This window comes from Erpetoichthys calabaricus, chromosome 9, assembly GCF_900747795.2.
Source record: "Erpetoichthys calabaricus chromosome 9, fErpCal1.3, whole genome shotgun sequence".
Taxonomy (NCBI): Eukaryota; Metazoa; Chordata; class Cladistia; order Polypteriformes; family Polypteridae; genus Erpetoichthys; species Erpetoichthys calabaricus.
In genome coordinates, this window is record NC_041402.2 from 93,643,669 (window position 1) to 93,662,179 (window position 18,511).

An 18,511-nucleotide genomic window follows, 5' to 3' on the forward strand; every position below is an offset into this window, starting at 1 on the left:
ATGGCACACAGTAGAGCATATGAAGAAGAAATTGTGCAAGATGTTCTTTCCATGTATTTAATGAAAGCACTTTTTGACTTCTTTCAAAATCTCAAAGTATGGTTGTTTATTACCCAATATTAAATTAAACATTAGATAGATCAGTGTTTCTGTGTGCTTCAGGTTTCTAACGCAAATAGGTATTTCAGCTATTTCCTTATTGTACAGTGCCTGTAAAAGTATCCACCCCTTTGGAAATTTTTGTATTTTATTATTATACAACTTTGAATCACAGTGGATTTAATTTGGCTTTTTTACATTGACCATTGGCAACATGTCTGCAAGCCTAGGGTCTGAATGTATTGTTAAAGACTGATTAAATTTAAAGTATAAGTATCTCTCACATGTACATCTCTCACATATATATATATATATATATATATATATATATATATATATATATATATATATATATATATATATATATATATATATATATATATATAAAATAATTGATTCACACCTGTCAAATCAGTATTTAGTAGATGTGCCCTATGGAAGGAATTCCAGCCTTGAGTCTGTATGGATGGGTTTCCATCAGCTTTGCACATCTAGGCACTACAATCTTTCCTCATTCTTGTTTGCAAAACTGGTCAAGCTCTGTCAGGTTGCATGAGGATTGTGGTGCCCGGATGGGGGTGGTACCCACCCGGGATGCCCAGGAAGACAGGAGGAGGGCTTATTCCTCCTCCAGACCTCGAGGGGGCGACCGCCCTGGGGGACCACGGGTACAGAGCTGGGAAGCTCGACCCTGTAGGGGCCCGTGGTCACCACCAGGGGGACCCCAATACCTGGAGAACCCTGGACTGCAGCACTTCCGCCACACCAGGAAGTGCTGGGGGGAAGAGGAACAGGGACACCAGGAGTGCTTCCGGGGAGACAGCCAGCACTTCCGCCACACTGGGGCGTGTCGGTGGGAGATTGCCGGGAACACACCTGGAGCACATCCGGGTGCTTATTTAAAAGGGTCGCCTCCCTTCAGAGATGGACTTGAGTTGGGTGGAAGAGAGGCCAAGGTTGCTGAAGGAGAGAAGGAGGCGGTCTGAAGAGACAGAGAGAGAAGGCATTATTGATTGGCCTGGACTGTGGGGTATTGGGGCTTGTGAGTAACTTATTGTAATGGAGACCCTAAATAAATGTGTGTGGGGTAATTTAAACGTGTCTGCCTGTCTGTGTCTGGGTCATATTCCACAGGATCAAGAATTAACAGGCATTTTCATGTCCAGCTACAAATTTTCACATGGATTGAGATCTGAACTCTAGGACATTAAACTTGTTTTTAAGTCTTTCTTGGGTAGCATCGGCTTTCTTCCATGGCACATTATTTTGCTGCATTAAGATTACCCTTTATCCTCACAATCCTTCCAAGAACTGCTGCAGAGAAGCATCCCCACAGCACAATGCTGCAACCACAATGCTTCACGGTAGGGATGTTGTATTTTTAGATAATGTGCAGTGTTTGGCTTAATCCAAACATGCTGTTTAGTCTGATGGCCAAATAGTTCAATTTTGGTCACATCACACCATTGAACCTTCTTCCAGCTGACTTCAGAGACTCCCATGTGCCTTCTTGCAAATCTACACAATTTGTAGTATATGTTTTTTTAACCGTGTCTTTCTCTTTGCTGTTCTCCCATAGCGCTCATAAGGCTGTGACTGGTAAATCACCTGGGCAACACAACAGTTGTTATATGGAAAGTCTCCCCAATCTCAGTTCTTGTGACTTGTGAATCCTTCAGAGTTGTCATAAGTCTTCTGATAGCTTCCCTCTCTAGCCTTCTTCTAGAATGGCAGCTTGCTCTAAGCAGATTTACAGCACTGGCATACTCTTTCCATTTCTGAAACTGATTTAACTGGACTCCGAGCGATATTTAGTTACTTGGACATTTTCTTGTATCCATCTCATGATTTGTGCTTTTCACCTCTTCACAGGGTTGCTTTGTCTTCATCGAGTAGGTTAGTAATGGCTCACCACAAGTTGGACCTTTCAGATATAGTGCGTTATACTACAGCTAACTGAAGTTCTTGACCACAGACAGGTGATCTTAATTTAGCTAATTAATTTAACTTCTAAAACCAATTGGCTGTGCCAGTTTTATTAGTTTGCAAGTGCTCAAAGATTCTTTGAGTGGAATCGTCATAGTCAAATCTGTACATAGAAACCTGAAGAGAGAAGCCATTACTAGTGGGAGCAACATGTGGAGAATAGCATGCAAAATAGCAGTTTGACAATATCAGAATGTGTGATATAGAGGGTCTATGGCTTAGCATGTTGTGGTCAGTTTTTAAATGAATAACTAAATAGCTGACTCAATCTCTGTGGGTGTGTGTGGTAGCGTGGCTGCAGGGAGTTGGTGGAGTGATTGAGATAGGGCACACGTGCATGTAAGGGTGTCTTGATTGCTTCATTAGCTTCCTGTGTTTCGCAGTTGTGGTGCTGCACCCATGGAGGCATATAAGGGAGTCGGACAAGAGGAGGGACGCTGGAACAAAGAAAGAGGCAGAAAAGAAAGAAAGAGATAGTGAAGGCAGTAGCCGGTCAGTCATTACACTGGAGTGAATGCAAATGGTCAGGGCCCCGTGGAGTCCAATTACTTCACAATGTCAAGAGATTTTTCTAGTGAGAGACTATTGAGAATTTTTTTAGTACTCCAGGAGTCAAAAGTATTATCAGTCAAGTTGAAGATGGTGATGAACAATGGAGGTCAATTTTTTCTGGAGTTTTACTGAACATTTTACTGTAAGCTCATCTTACAGATGCTTATACTTTAAATTAAATCAGTCTTTAGCAGTACATTCAGACCCTAGGCTTGTAGTCATGTTGCCATATTGTTACAGTCATATTGCCATCATGTCTGTGTCTCCTGTGCTATTCCAGTTTGAGGTTTATTATTATTATCATTGTTGTTACTATTGTTGATTTATTTGCTATGCCTACAATTTTACCCCCAATCCCAAACCTCCACCCTCACCCCCACCATGTTTTTGACTGATTGAAGTGTTATTAAATACATTCAAAATAAGGGTCCAAAACAAATATCGCTTATCCCCTTCAGAACAGCTTGTTGCATCACTGGGTATGGATAAGGAGTCCCGACAGGTCACCTCAAAACCAGTCTATAGAAAGTAGTGATAGTGATGGACTTATTAATGTGGAGGATTGAGATGCAGGTTTGCTCCACAGTGTGTTGTCTTCTGAAAACACAGGTAGGAGACATACCTGGAAGGGTGGATAAGTCCTTGGTGACAGTGGGGTTGATTCATTTGTCATTGTCCATGTTTCAATAAATGATATATATAAGGGCAGGCTGTCAGTTCTGTAATGGAAAATTTAAAACTTAGGTGCAGTGCTTAATGTATAGAACTGACAAAGTTGTCTTCGCTAAAGTTCTGCCTGCGCCACATGCCAGTCACATGGAAAGGGAACCAATGAATTGGGGAAGTACATAAATGGGTTAGTTGAGGATTGTTTAAATTTGGGACAGGCAATAGTATAAATGCAAACGTACAAGTTACAGTAACTTTCAAAATTCCAGTACATTGTTAAAAAGCTAAAGTAAAGTAAGTAATACATTAAAAATGCTTGGCTTCATGTTCAAAATATTAAGAATAAAGTAAATTGTATGTAGCTTCATATAACTGTGATATAACAGGAATAAAAGAAGCCTGGCTAAATAGTAGAAATGGCCATGAGTATAACATAGAGGGGCACAAGAAAGACAGGCATAACCAAAATGGGGGGATAATCGCAATTTATTTAAAACAAAATTTGAATGCAAGCCTTCTTCATTTGGATGGTGAGTCACAGCTTAGTGAAGATGTTTGGATTTGACTAGACAGCATCAGTGATTGAGGACTCATGGAGACCCCCTAATGCAGATAATAGTTTCACTTTATATATTTTCAAAAATGTTAAAAAGGAACATTTAGAGGTGGATATTATAACCATGGGGTTCAGATATGACCTGGCCTAGTCTTACAAGAAGTTGAGTTTTTAGACATAATCAATGACGTTTTTTTTATATTTTTATTTTATTAATTTTCATTGTAATCATTCCATACAAACAGATCAATTTATAACCCAACAAAATTGAAGACAAATCAAACCCCACCCCTGAGAAGGAGAGCTTAGCTAAAGGAAAATTACTTAAGGCTTTTTAATAAGGCAACATTAAACAAAAGAAAGGGAAAAGTAAATATATATGTAAGTAAGAGATGGAGAAGGGAGTTAAATGTGGTAATAGTTATTTCTCTTATTCTAAAATAATATTGATTAAATTCTGTCAGGTTTTGAAAAAATTTTGTACAGATCCTCTAACTGAGAATTAGATTTTTTCCAATTTCAAATAATATAAAACATCGGTTTCCCACTGACTTATAAGAGGAGAATTAGGATTCTTCCAATTTAACAAAATAAGTCTGCGTGCCAAAAGTGTAGTGAATGCAATCACCGTTTGCTTGTCCTTCTCCAATTCAAGTCCATCTGGAAGAACACTGAACACAGCTGTTAATGGGTTAGGAGGGATTGTGATACCAAGTCTGTCTGAAAGGCACTTAAAATTTTTTGTCCAAAATGATGTTAGTTTGGTGCAGGCCCAGAACATGTGACCCAGTGAGGCAGGAGCTTGGTTGCAGCGTTCACAGGTTTCAATGACGTTTTTTAATGCAATATCTTAAAGTACCATCAAGAGGGGAAGCCCGTTTAGTATTCTGTAATAATCAAGACAGGATTCAAGTAATACTGTAGATATGATAGTGTCATTAAGATGTAGTGACCATAATAAAATATATTTCACTGTGTTTTCAAATACTAAAACAGTTAAATTTAATTTTAGTAGAGCATATTTTGAGACAATGCCTAAATAAGATAAATTGGAATAAGCTTTTAAGTGTGAATAGACAGTTGAGGAGATATGTTGCAGGTTTAAAAGTAATTTATATATAATAAAGGTCAAGAAACAGTATGAAATTAAATAAGGATAAATAAGGACTTAAAAAAAAGTTTCAGAAGAAAAAATAGCTGTATAATGTGTATAAGATTAATAACTCTATTGATAACTGTAGAGTATATGAGAGCATGATAGAATTCCTTAAAAGGTAGTTGGAGAGTATTGAAGAAAATATGGAAGATGAAGCAAAAAGATTCTTTAAATATTTTAGTAGTAAAAAAAAAAAATGAGGGAGAGGTGAAGAGTATTTATATTGGTAAAGGTGAGCTAGAATATATAGCAAATATATAGCAAATGCTTTGAACTTGCATGTTATTGATGTTTATACATGTGAATAAACTGATAACCTCCTAAAAGTGTAACAGAAACTACTAAGGAGGTAGTTGGTGGTTTGAAAATTGTGCAGGGAGAAATACTGCTTAGATTAAATAGGCTGAAATCTAACAAATCACCAGGACCAGATAGCATTTATACTTGACTGCTTAAGAAGATTAGAGAGTACATATATAAATTCTTGAGGCATATTTTTTGCACATTGGAAAAATTACTAAGGAACCATAGACAGATGGAAAAAAAATTACAAAGTAGCGTGGTGGATAGTAGGACTTTAGGGACCTTGGAATTTTGATTTGTTGTTATTTTAGACAATCTAGGTAAGTAGGTTTTTGAAGCTGTATGAGCTTGTTCTCATTACAATTGTTCTAATGTTTTCTTCTCTGTCTTGAGAAGATCTTTACATTTTACTTGGATGATTACAACAAAAAAGTGATTTCCCTGTGTACAATTAAGGGTCACGGATAGGGCCAAATATTTGAATGAACAAAGAAGAAATTGAGACATATTGGCAAACATAACTACTTATCTTTACTTTTATGGTAACAACCACAATATTTTATGTGTAAACAAATGTTAATATGACTGATAGAGATATAAAATGTCTGTATTCTGACAATGCACATTTTTATAAATAATACTACAGTTTCCTTGTTATTTTTTTTTACCAGCAACTCTGGAATTTTTTTCAAAAAGAACAATGAGGATGATGTGAACTACAAGTATAGGAAAAGAAATTAACTTTGAAACCTGTGATAGTCTAGGGACAGACATAATAATAAAGAATGTGATAATAAAGTGTAATGTTCTTTTACATTTTTAGGTGATACATTTTGTAGTGCTGATGGTACTTGGGTGACAAATGGGATAGAGAGTGAACTACCAATATGTATACCAGGTAAGCATATAAAGCAGAGCATAAATGCTGTACGTATTGTCAATTTATTTCAGTTTATTCTTAGTAAGCACACTTTCAGCATGCTATACAATAATTGCAAATATATTAGATAATATGCACAATAATATAGTACATATACAGTTTATATTTAGTATATATCACATATTCCTACTGTTATTCCATAAGCAGACAGGGGCATTTTCTATTAGTTAGAAGGTATCCAGTTTAAGACAGACCACATGTCACCTTAGACACAGAGAACTGAAAGAAAATGGAAAAGTTAAATTACACAGCAACAAGTAAGTCAATTAGCTCTGAAATTGACCACTATCTAACCAACCCATCAGTGGAAGGTGCTTTGCATACACTTCCATATTCCATAAAATACATTTAAAAAGTGCCCTTTTAATATAAAATATACTTCAGGAGTCCGATAACAAAAAAAAAAGACTTTTCAGCTAACACCAATCATTCTTCTCCAATATTGTAATGTAGATCATTCTCTAGCGGTCCAGAGGTAGAACAGTTAAGCAGGCGACAGCGTAAGGGTTCATTAATACAGGTGAATACAAACAGTGCGAGTGGACAGCTTATAAGTAAGAGGAGTGCAAAATTAGGAGAAGAGACAGAGAAAAGTAAAGTTAACCTCATAGAAAGACAAATTGCAGGCAGCTGAGGGGGATAACTGGAAAAGGGAAAAGGTGTAAAATAGCTGTAGCAGGTTTTAGTGTTACCATTTAAGTTAAATTATTTAATTTTAAATAAAAAAAAGTTAAGGCAGTTTTACTAATCCCAAATCAAATTTTAATAATGAGGCCAGTGCAGTGCAAGTCCTTTTGGATGTTGGACTTTTTAGATGATGGTTTGGAAGAGCTAGTTGTCTATGAGGGTTACATCTGCAGGAGATGCCAGCTGATCCAGCACCTCGAGCTCAGGGTCACTGAACTGGAGGAGGAGTTGGCTGACCTGTGTTGTAATAGAGAATTGGCGGACTTGGCCCAGGTGTCCTTTAGAGAGATAGTGTGCACCCCCAAGGTGGCGCGGGAGGAGATTCCAGACCAGACAGGTAGAAACAGGTGGGTCACGGTCGCAAGGCATAAGGTAAAGGGTGCACACTGTCCGGGGGCATCAACCCCAGAATTAAAAGAGTCAAACCGTTATCATGTCCTTGCGGAGCTGGACAGTGTCTCTGATAATTCTGAGGTGGTAGGCAGGGATGAGGAGCCACAGCAGGCCACCTCAAAACCAGTTCCCAAAAAGAAAGAGGTAGTGATAGTTGGGGACTCAATCATTAGGGGGATTGAAGTGCAGGTATGCTTCAGAGAGAGAGTGTCTCACACGGTGTGTTGTCTTCTGGGTGCACAGGTGGGAGACCTCCCTGGAAGTATGGATAGGCTCTTGACCTATTGGGGTGGATCCAGTTGTCATTGTCCATGTTGGAGCAAATGACATACATAAGGGTTGTCTGTCAGTTATATGATCCAAATTCAAAGAGTTAGGTGCCAAGCTGAGGAGGAGACCTGACAAGGTTGTCTTCTCTGAAGTTCTGCTTGTGCCGTGTGCCAGTCCAGGTAAGATTGAGGAGATTATAAGACTTAACATGTGGCTCAAATCTTGGTGCAGGGTAGAAGGGTATAGGTTTAAGGTGCATTTAGGAGTGTGTTATAGACCACCTAATTCAGATAGTAATATCAAAAAGGCAAGTTTACAGGGAGATATTATAGTCATGGGGGACTTTAATTATCCAAATATTAACTGGGATAACCTTGCAGATGGAGGAGCACAGTGAAGAAGAAGAAGAAGAAGTAATCAGTGACTGTTTTTTAACACAGCATGTTAAATCACCAACACAGGGTGAAGCCTGTCTGGATTTAGTACTTTATAATAATCAAGACAGAATTGAGGGTTTTGAGGTGATTGAACCACTAGGATCAAGTGACCATAATATAATACAATTCTCAGTATTTTGTAATAGTGCAGATGCAAAGACAAAAATTGTTAAGTTGAACTTTGAACTGCAGGGATCTGTGGTATCCAGGGTGAACTTCTCCAGGCTGGTTGTAAGCCTGTCCTCCTGGCATTGCAAGCAATCTTTGCTTCCATTTAGGAGACTGGCATCATCCCAACTGACTGAAAAATGGGACTTGTCATCCCTATCTGGAAAGGGAAGGGTGATCTCCATGGATTGCAGCAACTACAGGGGGATCATTCTCAATAGGATCCATGATCACTTGCTCACCTACCAGTGACTGGAACAGTCTGGTTTTACGCCTAAGAAGTCTATCATTGACTGCATCCTGGCACTGAAGGTTCTCATGGAGCACAAATGCAAATGCAGCCTTTGATGATTTTCATAAAGCGTTTGACTCCTGAGGGTTCGTGGGATCCCCTTGAGGTTGCTGGATATCATTGTCGGCCTGTACACTGGTATTGTGAGTGCTGTGCAGAGTGGAGGCAGAACCTCTGTGTTTTTCCCAGTTGATTCTGTGGTTCGTCAGGTGTGTTCTTGCTCCTACTCTGTTCAATGCTTGTGTGGACTGGGTGTTGGGCAAGACCGTGGGGTCCAGCAGCTGTGGGGCATCGGCTGGTGAAGAAAGATTCATGGATCTTAACTTTGCTGTCGATGCTGTGATCTTCGCGGAGTCAATGGAGGCTCTGATCGGGGAGCTCGAGAGACTGAGCAAGGAGTCTGAGTGTCTGGGCTTGTGAGTGTCCTGGATAAAAACCAAGATCCAGGTTTTTAATGACTTCTTGGGCACAGCTATCAACAGTGTGTCTGTTTGCGGAAAGATTGTCGACCTTGTTGAGAGGTTTACTTTGGCAGTGAGATTCATGTCTCTGGTGACTCTTCCTATGAAGTCAGTAGACGGATTGGAAGGGCATGGGGGTCATGAGATCACTGGAAAGGGTTGTGTGGCTCTCCCAATATCTATGCAAAAGGACAAAGGTCCAAGTCTTTAGAGTCTTGGTGCTTCCTATATGGTTGCGAGACATGGACGCTATCCAGTGACCTGAGACAAAGGCTGGACTCCTTTGGTACTGTGTCTGTCCGGAAAATCCTTTGGTACCGTTGGTTTGACTTTGTGTCAAATGAGCGGTTGCTCATGGAGTCCCGAATGAGACACATTACCTGCATTGTGAGGGAGCGTCATTTACGGCACTACAGCCATGTGGCGCATTTCCCTGATGGTGATCCAGCTCGTAAGTTCCTCATTGTTGGGGACCCGAATGACTGGACCAGGCCAAGGGGTTGCCCACATAACACCTGGCTGTGGCAGATAAAGGGTCATTTCCAGAGGGTAGGACTGGACCGCGTGTCTGCCTGGGGGGTTGCCAACCGGGATTCTGAGTTGTTTTGTCATGTAGTGGGTGTGGCAACGTACTGTATCAGTGCATGCTACCCAACTTAACTTGATTTGACTTGAACTTTGGTAGGGCACATTTTGAACACATGCGACAATATCTAAGTAGGATACACTGGGATAAGCTTTTAAGTGTGGAGACAGTCGAGGAGCAGTGGAACAGGTTTAAAAATGTTTTACATGTAATGCAGGACAGTCCCATGGCAAACAGGTTTGGCCTGAAAGGTCAAACAAAAAATGGTTCACAACAACCCTCATGACAGCACCCAAGACAGCAATACCCTATCTGTGACAGGGTTACAGGAATCCAGCCCTAGAGCACTTGGTGGTTGGGCAACCCACAGAACTCAGCCAGGTTCAGCCAGAAATGATGATGTTGAGCTGTTTTGTGGCTTAACCACCTGCAAGACCTCCAGTGGTTCAAGTCCTATCTGACTGATAGGCAAGAGTTTGTTAGTCTTGGCAACAGCAGATCCAGCTCAGCGCCAGTCACACAAGGAGTTCCTCAGGGCTCTGTCCTTGGCCCTCTTCTCTTCTGTATTTACATGCTTCCCCTTGGCCATATTAGCCGTAGCTATGGACTGGGTTATCATTTTTATGCAGATGATACTCAACTCTACTTCAATGTTAAAAGTGGAACTTCATCAGAGTTTTCTCAGCTCACAACCTGCCTTAGTGAAATTAAAACCTGGATGGAACAGAACTCGTTAAAATTAAATTGCAATAAAACTGAACTCCTGCAAATCGGGACTAAAATGTAACTTAATAAAATTAGCTCCTTCTCAGTCTATCTTGGCAGTGATCTCATCAGACCTACCTCTACTGTAAAAAATCTTGGTGTCATTTTTGATTCCTCCCTCTCTTATTCTGCCCACATAAATCATATTAAGAAACTTTCTTACTTTCACCTCCATAACATATCCCATGTTCGCTCCTTCCTCTCCTTCCTCTCCTTCTCTAATGCTGAGAAACTTGTCCATGCTTTTATCACATCCTGCATCAATTATTGTAATTCCCTACTGGCAGGTGCCCCTTCTAATCTTATATCACAGCTCCAATTTATTCAAAATTCAGCTGCAAGAGTCCTTACTCGAACCAGCAGCAGCGAGCACATCACACCCATCCTGCTCCGTCTTCACTGGCTTCCTGTGTCTTACAGAATCAAATATAAAATCCTACTAATAACCTACAAAGCCTTAAATAACCTCGCGCCAAACTACATCAGTGACCTTCTCCATCACTATGTTCCTGCCCGCCCACTAAGGTTCTCTAATTCTGGCAATCTTGTTGTACCCCACACTAATCTACACTCCATGGGTGACAGGGCCTTCAGCTGTATAGCGCCCAGACTCTGGAATGACCTACAGAAATTTATTAGATCAGCTGACTCCATGAATTCTTTTAAAAAACAACTCAAAACTCATCTGTTCAGGAAGGCTTTTAGCTCTACTTGACTTTATTACCCTTCTCTCAGTTTACTTCTCTGTCAAGATGCTAATGTAACCTGTATGTGTGTGTGCTAGACCATCAATTATGCTGTCTGTTTTTTTTTCAGAGTTCACTGTCTTAATCTTCTTTATTTATTTATCTGGTTTGTACAATGCTATATACTGTATATGCTGCCATTCTTTATTAAATTCTGTAAATGCCTTGAGCATGGGAAAGGCGCTATATAAATAAAATGTATTATTATTAAGACTAAGGGTGAGGGTGGGATGTGATGGCAATTTAGTGGCAGGCATAGGCAAGAAAGACCTAGATGAACTTCACCCTGGCAATGGAGACTGGCTTTGGAAAATTGAAACATTACCTCTCTGAAGGGCAAGGAGCCTGAGCTGATGCAGGAGATGGAAAAGTATCAGCTAGATATAGTTAGTATCTCCTCCTCACATAGCATGGGTTGTCTAACTGAACCTCTTGATCAGGGGTGGTTCGATGTGTGAAAGACATGGGCAGGTGTGGGGATACTCACAAGTTTGTGACTGAGGGCTCTGAAATTGGAGTTTTCTCCAGGAGTTGTGAAGGTTGCATCAATTCGGCTATGAATTACAGAGAAATGAAAGTCGCAAAGTGAAATGGAGTGTCAAACATGGCAAAAGTAAGTATAGACATAGAAAGCTCTAGAGGAGTTGACCAGGACCTTCACTGGCCAGCCCAGAAAAGACTCCCTTAGTTCAGCTTACTCTCGACTACCACAGTAAGCCTCTACTTGGCTAGGCTCCAAAATGAGGATGCTGGTTAACAAATTTCAAACAGTATTTAATGTCCAAAATAATCTCACAAGCAAAAATTGAAGCTTGTGATCAAAAGGACACAAAGAATCTTTGTAAATGAGTGTCATTTATTCATACAAGACACAAAAGGGAAAAAAGGAGTCGCCAAAATTCAGTCCTAAGGCAAAGAAGACCCAATAAACAAATCCAGAAATCAGAATCCAGTGACTGAAGCAAAATAATCAAAGAAACAGCAATACTCACACAAAAAAATTGAAATGACCTCAATGAAAACACTGCCTGATCTCCTGTTCCTCTAGTTTAATTAGCCAGAGAGAGTGCTTAGCAGTGGTGATGTCAGGGTGTCTCCGCCTCTTAGGAAACCACACAAAAATAACATGGGACATATGCAAACTTAAAGGGACAGTTTAATCGGAGAATTAATAAGTAATAAACAAAATCAACGGAAATAATATAAAAATAAGAAAAATAATAATTAAAAATGAACAAAAACAATACTATAAAATACAGCTACGTAACACATCACGTGTTGTGAGAGGTGAGGTAACAGGGCTACTCTCACATGCTATTTATTTCCTATATGAATGCAGTAAGAGCTGTGTCTGAATATTTGTCAAATTTGGTCACTGTGAGTGTCAGTGTCTACCAAGGCAGTGTTTTTTCATTGTTCTTGATTGTGGTTTTTATGGGCAGGATGTCAAGACACAGCCGAGGATGTGAGGACATCAAGTTGGGGAGGTTAGGGGTAGCATCGTTGCTTTGTACAGATGATGTTTTCCTCATCTTACTGTGACCTTTGACATGCATTTGAACAATTCACAGTCTAGAGTTACGCAGCTTGGATGAGGATTATCACCTTGTAGTCTGAGGACATGGTTCTCTCTCAGAAAAGAGTAGATTGCTCTTTCCATATGAGGGAGATGCAACTACCATTAGTAGGGAAGTTTAAGTAGGTAATGAAAGATGAACAAACGTATTGGAAAGACAACAGGCATTCTGTGGCAGTTGTACCAGTCCATGGTGGTGAAGTGGGAGCTGAGTCTAAAGACAAAACTCTTGGTTTATTGGCCAGTCTACATTCCTGTCCTCACCTATGGCCATGAATAGTAAGCAGTGATCAAAAGAATGAGGTCACAAATACAAATGGTAGAAATGAGGATTCTTTGCAGAGCTCCTGAGCTGATACTCTGTGCTAGGGTGGGAAGCTCAGTAATATGAGGGAGTAGAGTCACTGCTCTTCCGGATCAAGAGGAGTTAGATGAGGTAATTTGTGCATTTGGTAAAGATGCACCCAGATGGCTCCCTCTAGAGTTACTCTGGGCACATTCCACTGAGTGGAGACCCTGTGGCAGACCTGGGACATGCTGGGGAGATTACATCTCTTTCCTGGTTTGGGAACACCTTTAGAATGCACCAGGAAGAGCTGGAATCTGTAACTGTGGACAGGGAATTATGGGCTGACTTGCTGCCACTGCAAACCCTACCAGGAAAAGTGATTTAAAAAATTAGATGAGATAGATTAATTAACACCTGTAAAAGGCAAAAGAAGGGGTTGGAAGATAGCAATATACCAAAGAGAACACCAGAGTAGTTGTGCTAGCCAGGAGGTGTATTCATTGCCTCTCAGCCTGTTGTACACTGTTAATATTGGGTAGATTATTAAAAATCACCAGTTCATCTGTTAACTGAAAGGTTGATGGATCAAGGTTGACTAGGTCCATGAGGTTTTGAGAATGTCAGGGTAGTTTGAGAAATTTTAATAATCTAAATCACACATGATGAAAGTGTGATAGAATATTTTTGAATCAGAGGAAGACAGGAAAGTTCTGACTCCAGCAATAGTCTGCCCAAGTGGGATTCCAAGGCTGGTCATGGCAGCCTATAGAAAAAGTTTAGCAGTATACAAAAGAGTCAACCTTCTTGGTTTGAGCTAAACAATCTACAAGAAAGTAATTTCTGTTAGTATTCAATTTCAGAAAGTGTATTATTAATGAAAGCACAAAGTGTTCTAAGGTGATCTTGATACCAGTATATCATATGCATTTGAGAATGACAACATGTAGCTATTGAAAAGAAGTGAACCCCACTAGTATGTTGTAGTATACCCAGTATACTACTTGTAGTAGTTTAGGAGAGCATTAATACTCTGAATTCTCTAAACACCAAACAACAGACAATAAAATATTTTAAAAAGTGGTAATGAAAATGAAAAAAAAATGAAATAAAAATATTGCATGTATGCAAATACAGCAATAAAGGACCAATATATACCAAACCACAATTCTATTTAGAAAATAAACCTTTGTCAATCTGAAAACAAATGTTCAGTTATTATTACTTAGTGGACTGATGCTAGTAGTTTAAACAAATAAAACACTTTAGCCACCACGGTTGCTGATTCAGTTTCAGCCTCTACTTCAATGTGTGACCCTGAGTCAGTAAGCCTGCCTGTGGTTTGTAAAAAAAAACCAAAAAAAAACATCTGGAATGTATAATAATCTTCTGATTTAACACTGGATAAAAGTTGCATTGGGTAATACACAAAGATTAGATACACAGATAACATGAAAACTGGCCACAATCCCAGTTAGTTGCAAGTCCAGGGGAATGCTTAGAGGCAACAAGCTTCCTGCTATGACTGAATTTATTCAACCTGACTCCCTTATAACATGACTACTACACTCAAGAACTAAAGTAGTCAGTTTATCAGAAGCTGTCTTCTGCCTAGAAGTTTCCTACAAGCTTCCATTATTTGTATTGCTTCAACCATATTGTTTGCTACTTGGTTGTTTGCCAGCAAGATTTCATTGAACCATGATTTCATGGAGACAGATACATAGCTAGAGAGTGCAGTTATTATTGTCTAGTAAAAAATAACAAAAGTACGTATATAACTTTATACACAAAAATGTAGTTGAGGTGAAACTTACAGGACACACACAAATTAGAATAAAAGAGGAATGACTTAATTCTAAAGAAGTGCAAAAAAAAAAAAAAACCAAGACCATTTTAGAGAATAGGGTTCCCATATGTGAGAACCCTGTTCAATAGAAGGTTCAGGTATGGAGTAAAGTAGAAAAACCTAAGGTCAGAATCAGTGCAGCCTTCAATATGGAAGTCTTCTGGACAAATTCTCACCAAGTCACAAGCCAAAGGATTGAATGTCTGAAGGAGAAGGAGGTGTAAAGCAGAGTGGAGCAGAAAAAATCATTAGAAGTGGACATGGCAGAGGCGTAGCTAGGGTTTTCAGTGCCCGGGGACATCTGAAGATTTCGCGCCCCCTCCTGTTTGCCAAAATGCAATGGGGGACATCAGTTCGGTGCCCCCTGGATGCTGTGGCCGGGGACAGATGTCCCCCCTTGCCCCCACCTAGCTACGCCACTGGGTCATGGTGTAAGTCCTTATTTCTGTGTCCAATTAAATAGGTAGGTCCTATTAACCCAACAATTCATAATGTCACCTTTGACAAATCTATGTCTAGAAATCATCTGTGGATGGCTGAGGTCTCAGCAGTGGTGATTAATTACTACATTTTCTGCCTCCCCGCCCTATTTCTTTACTTCTAAGTTCCATTTCAAACAGTGACTGCTGGCAAATTTAATGCAATTGTCCTATTAACCCTAAACGGAAAAATATATATGAAAAAGATAATTTAACAGAGAGTTGATATGCTAGCTAGAAATACAGATGCCAAATAACTGCATTTAGTCATTTGTTCTTTATTGGTTTTTGCCCTAAGATTTTATTTTGAAGATTATTTTGTTGATTAGGGTTCTGCATTTTGATATAGGGGCAAGTACAAAATTTACCTTCAGCAAATGATAAATAATAATATAATTAATATTGTGTTTTGTTTGATTTCAGTTTGTGGAAAATCAAATCTTATGTCTTCAGTCCAACGTATCTTTGGTGGAAAGAAAGCAAATGAGGGAAATATTCCCTGGCAGGTGTTCTTTATGGAACCACGAGGAGGAGGGTCTCTCATTTCAGACCAGTGGGTGCTCACTGCTGCACATGTGGCTGAAGCAGAAACTTTGAAAATGTATGCAGGAAGAATAAACACAAATGGTCCTGAAGGTGTAGAACTGCATGCGGCAGAAAAAATTATTCACCCTAACTATGAAATTCACAGTAGTAAACCTCAGTACAATTATGACAATGACATAGCATTGATTAAATTAGACGAAAAGGTCAAACTTGGGCCCCAGATTTCCCCAATATGCCTTCCAAAAAATAAACAGTCTGATGAGCTGCAAAATGGGAAAATTGGTTTAATTGCAGGATGGGGTGTCACAGAGGAAAGAAGATTAGCTCAAGATCTAATGTATGCAGAAATCCCTGTGGAGAACATGGACTTTTGTAAGAGTGTTAAACCAAAAAGCAGTAAAGTCAAACCAGAAAAGTTCATCTTCACAGAGAATATGTTTTGTGCTGGAATGAGTGGGACAGACAGCTGCCAAGGTGACAGTGGTGGTGCATTTGCTGTTCCAGATATGAATACAGATGATTATCACATTGAAGGAATCATCTCATGGGGAATTGGGTGTGGATCATATGGAGTATACACAAAGGTAGCCAACTACTTGGGATGGATAGAAGATACAATGTTGCAGAATCAGGACTGATCAATATGTCTCAATAAATGATAATGTTAATGTTACTTTAAATATAACTAAATGAGTTTTAAAAACAACATGTTAAAAACCTAATTTTTATGTAAAATCTTTGTTTTACAAATAAAAAATATACATATTAACCAGTATATTACTGTGTTTCAGTTGTTTTTGTTAAATTGAAAAATATACTCATTGTTTGTTTTGGTGTTCCTAGAGCAGACATAGAACTTACACATATTTCTAAGAAATGCTAAAGTTTTCATTATGTATAATTTATAGCTTATTTTATATTCTGTGAGGAGTTCAGCCCGGACACAACCAAACGGACACCGGCAGTTCTAAAACACAAACGTTTATTCAAACACAGGTCATAAAACCCAAGTCCCGCACACACACAGTGCTTCCAGCACCACAACACCCTCCTACGAGCCTTCAATGTCCGTGGGCCACCTCTCCCTGTTCGCTGGAGCGTTGTCCTACTCCAGCACCTGACTCTCACTCCCTGACTGTATGAAGACGGCCCCTTTTATATTCACCCGGATGTGCTTCAGGTGCTTGTTGATGACCTTCCAGTGGCATTTCCTGGTGTGGCAGAAGTGCCTCACGAGCACCCGGAAGCACTCCGGGCATCCCTGGAAGGTCCTTCCTCCACCTGCCCAGGTGTGGCAGAAGTGCAGTTCTCCCAGGCTCCACTATGCTTGGGGCGCCCTTGGCGGTGGCCACAGGTCCCAGTGAGTTTGAGCCTCCTTGCTCCGTCCCTGTGGTCCCCTCCTTATCCAGGGCGGTTGCCCCCTCACAGCCCGGGGGACGTACAAACTGCCTCCTGGTCCTTCTAGGCGTCCCAGCTGGGTCTGGCCCCCAGCCTCCTGCCACAATTATTAATTAGACAATTTACAAACATAGATATGATGATTTATATTTGGTCTCATTGTGCACAGGATATTGGACAACAGCAACAAGAAAACCTCAAGTCTCAACAAAGTTATGGTCTGAACTATATAAACGTCCTCTGAAACAGAGCCTGCAGGAATCCTTATAACAAAGCCCAACAATTCATTTAATAAGTCAATCACATCTGACTGTTAAAAAAAAATCTAATTTTACAGTCTCTGGTGGGCTGGCGCCCTGCCTGGGGTTTGTTTTCTGCCTTGCGCCCTGTGTTGGCTGGGATTGGCTCCAGCAGACCCCCGTGACCCTGTAGTTAGGATATAGCGGGTTGGATAATGGATGGATGGATGGATAATTTTACAGTATGTTCACATTATTTCAAATGCCTGGTATCTTATTGTATAAAAACAGTATTGAACTACAGTTTAACATCTTATTTGTTATTTAATACATTTTGTCTGTCACTACAAAACACAATCATATTCCCTTTTTTAAACGGAAATTACACAGTTTTACATCTGTAAATTGAGTTTAATTTAGCAATTCAAGTAGTATTACAGAAATAAAACTAAAAAATAAACACAAATAAACTTGAAAATACTGAAAAAATTACAGAAGCAATGGGTGCCAACCAAGAACCTTAAAATGACAATCATCTACCATATTTTCAAATATGTAAAAATAGCCTAAAATCACAGATAATTTTTATAATGTTATCAAGTGGCAAAAGACTGTTAACTCACAGATACTCATTGTATTTTCAAGGTAAATGTCTGTCAAAAAGTTAGTAAAAGGTTTTAAATATTCTAATCAATTTTGAAGTCCTAAAAGAATGCAGATATCTCATAAATATATCACTCAAGTGATCTCTTCATCACCTAAATGAACACTATTGCCAGACCAAACAGTATAAAAGCCTCTGTTGTACTAGAGAGTTTGTGTTTACAGAATTTTTCATATTAAGTTTCAAATTTGTCTTCACCTCAGCTAATTCTTGGCCAGTTCCACAGGCCTCCAAATCACTGATTAGAATGCATTTCAAATATCAAAAGCTCCAGCAGTTGGAAACTTGTAAAGTTAAGCATCACTATAATTGTAAAAAAAAAAAAAAAAAAATTAATGAACAGAATCAGAATCAGTTTCAATGACGTGCATCTTAATGTTTTTTTTTTTAATTTTATTGATTTTATTG

General features: G+C 39.4%; 1 protein-coding gene across 3 annotated transcripts in view; it reads left to right on the forward strand.

Moving 5' to 3' along the window:
* LOC114657950 (complement C1s subcomponent-like) overlaps positions 1–16,577 on the forward strand; it is a 129,841-nt gene extending 113,264 nt beyond the window's left edge. Inside the window, exons 11-12 of one of the 3 annotated variants that reach the window (XM_028809938.2) lie at positions 6,145–6,219; positions 15,680–16,577. In XM_028809938.2, coding sequence (XP_028665771.1) covers positions 6,145–6,219; positions 15,680–16,440 — 836 coding nt within the window. In that variant the 3' untranslated portion in view covers positions 16,441–16,577. The remainder of the gene's footprint in view (positions 1–6,144; positions 6,220–15,679) is intronic. The other 2 variants (XM_028809936.2, XM_051932125.1) reach the window with 2 other exon arrangements.
* Positions 16,578–18,511: the final 1,934 nt, after the last annotated feature.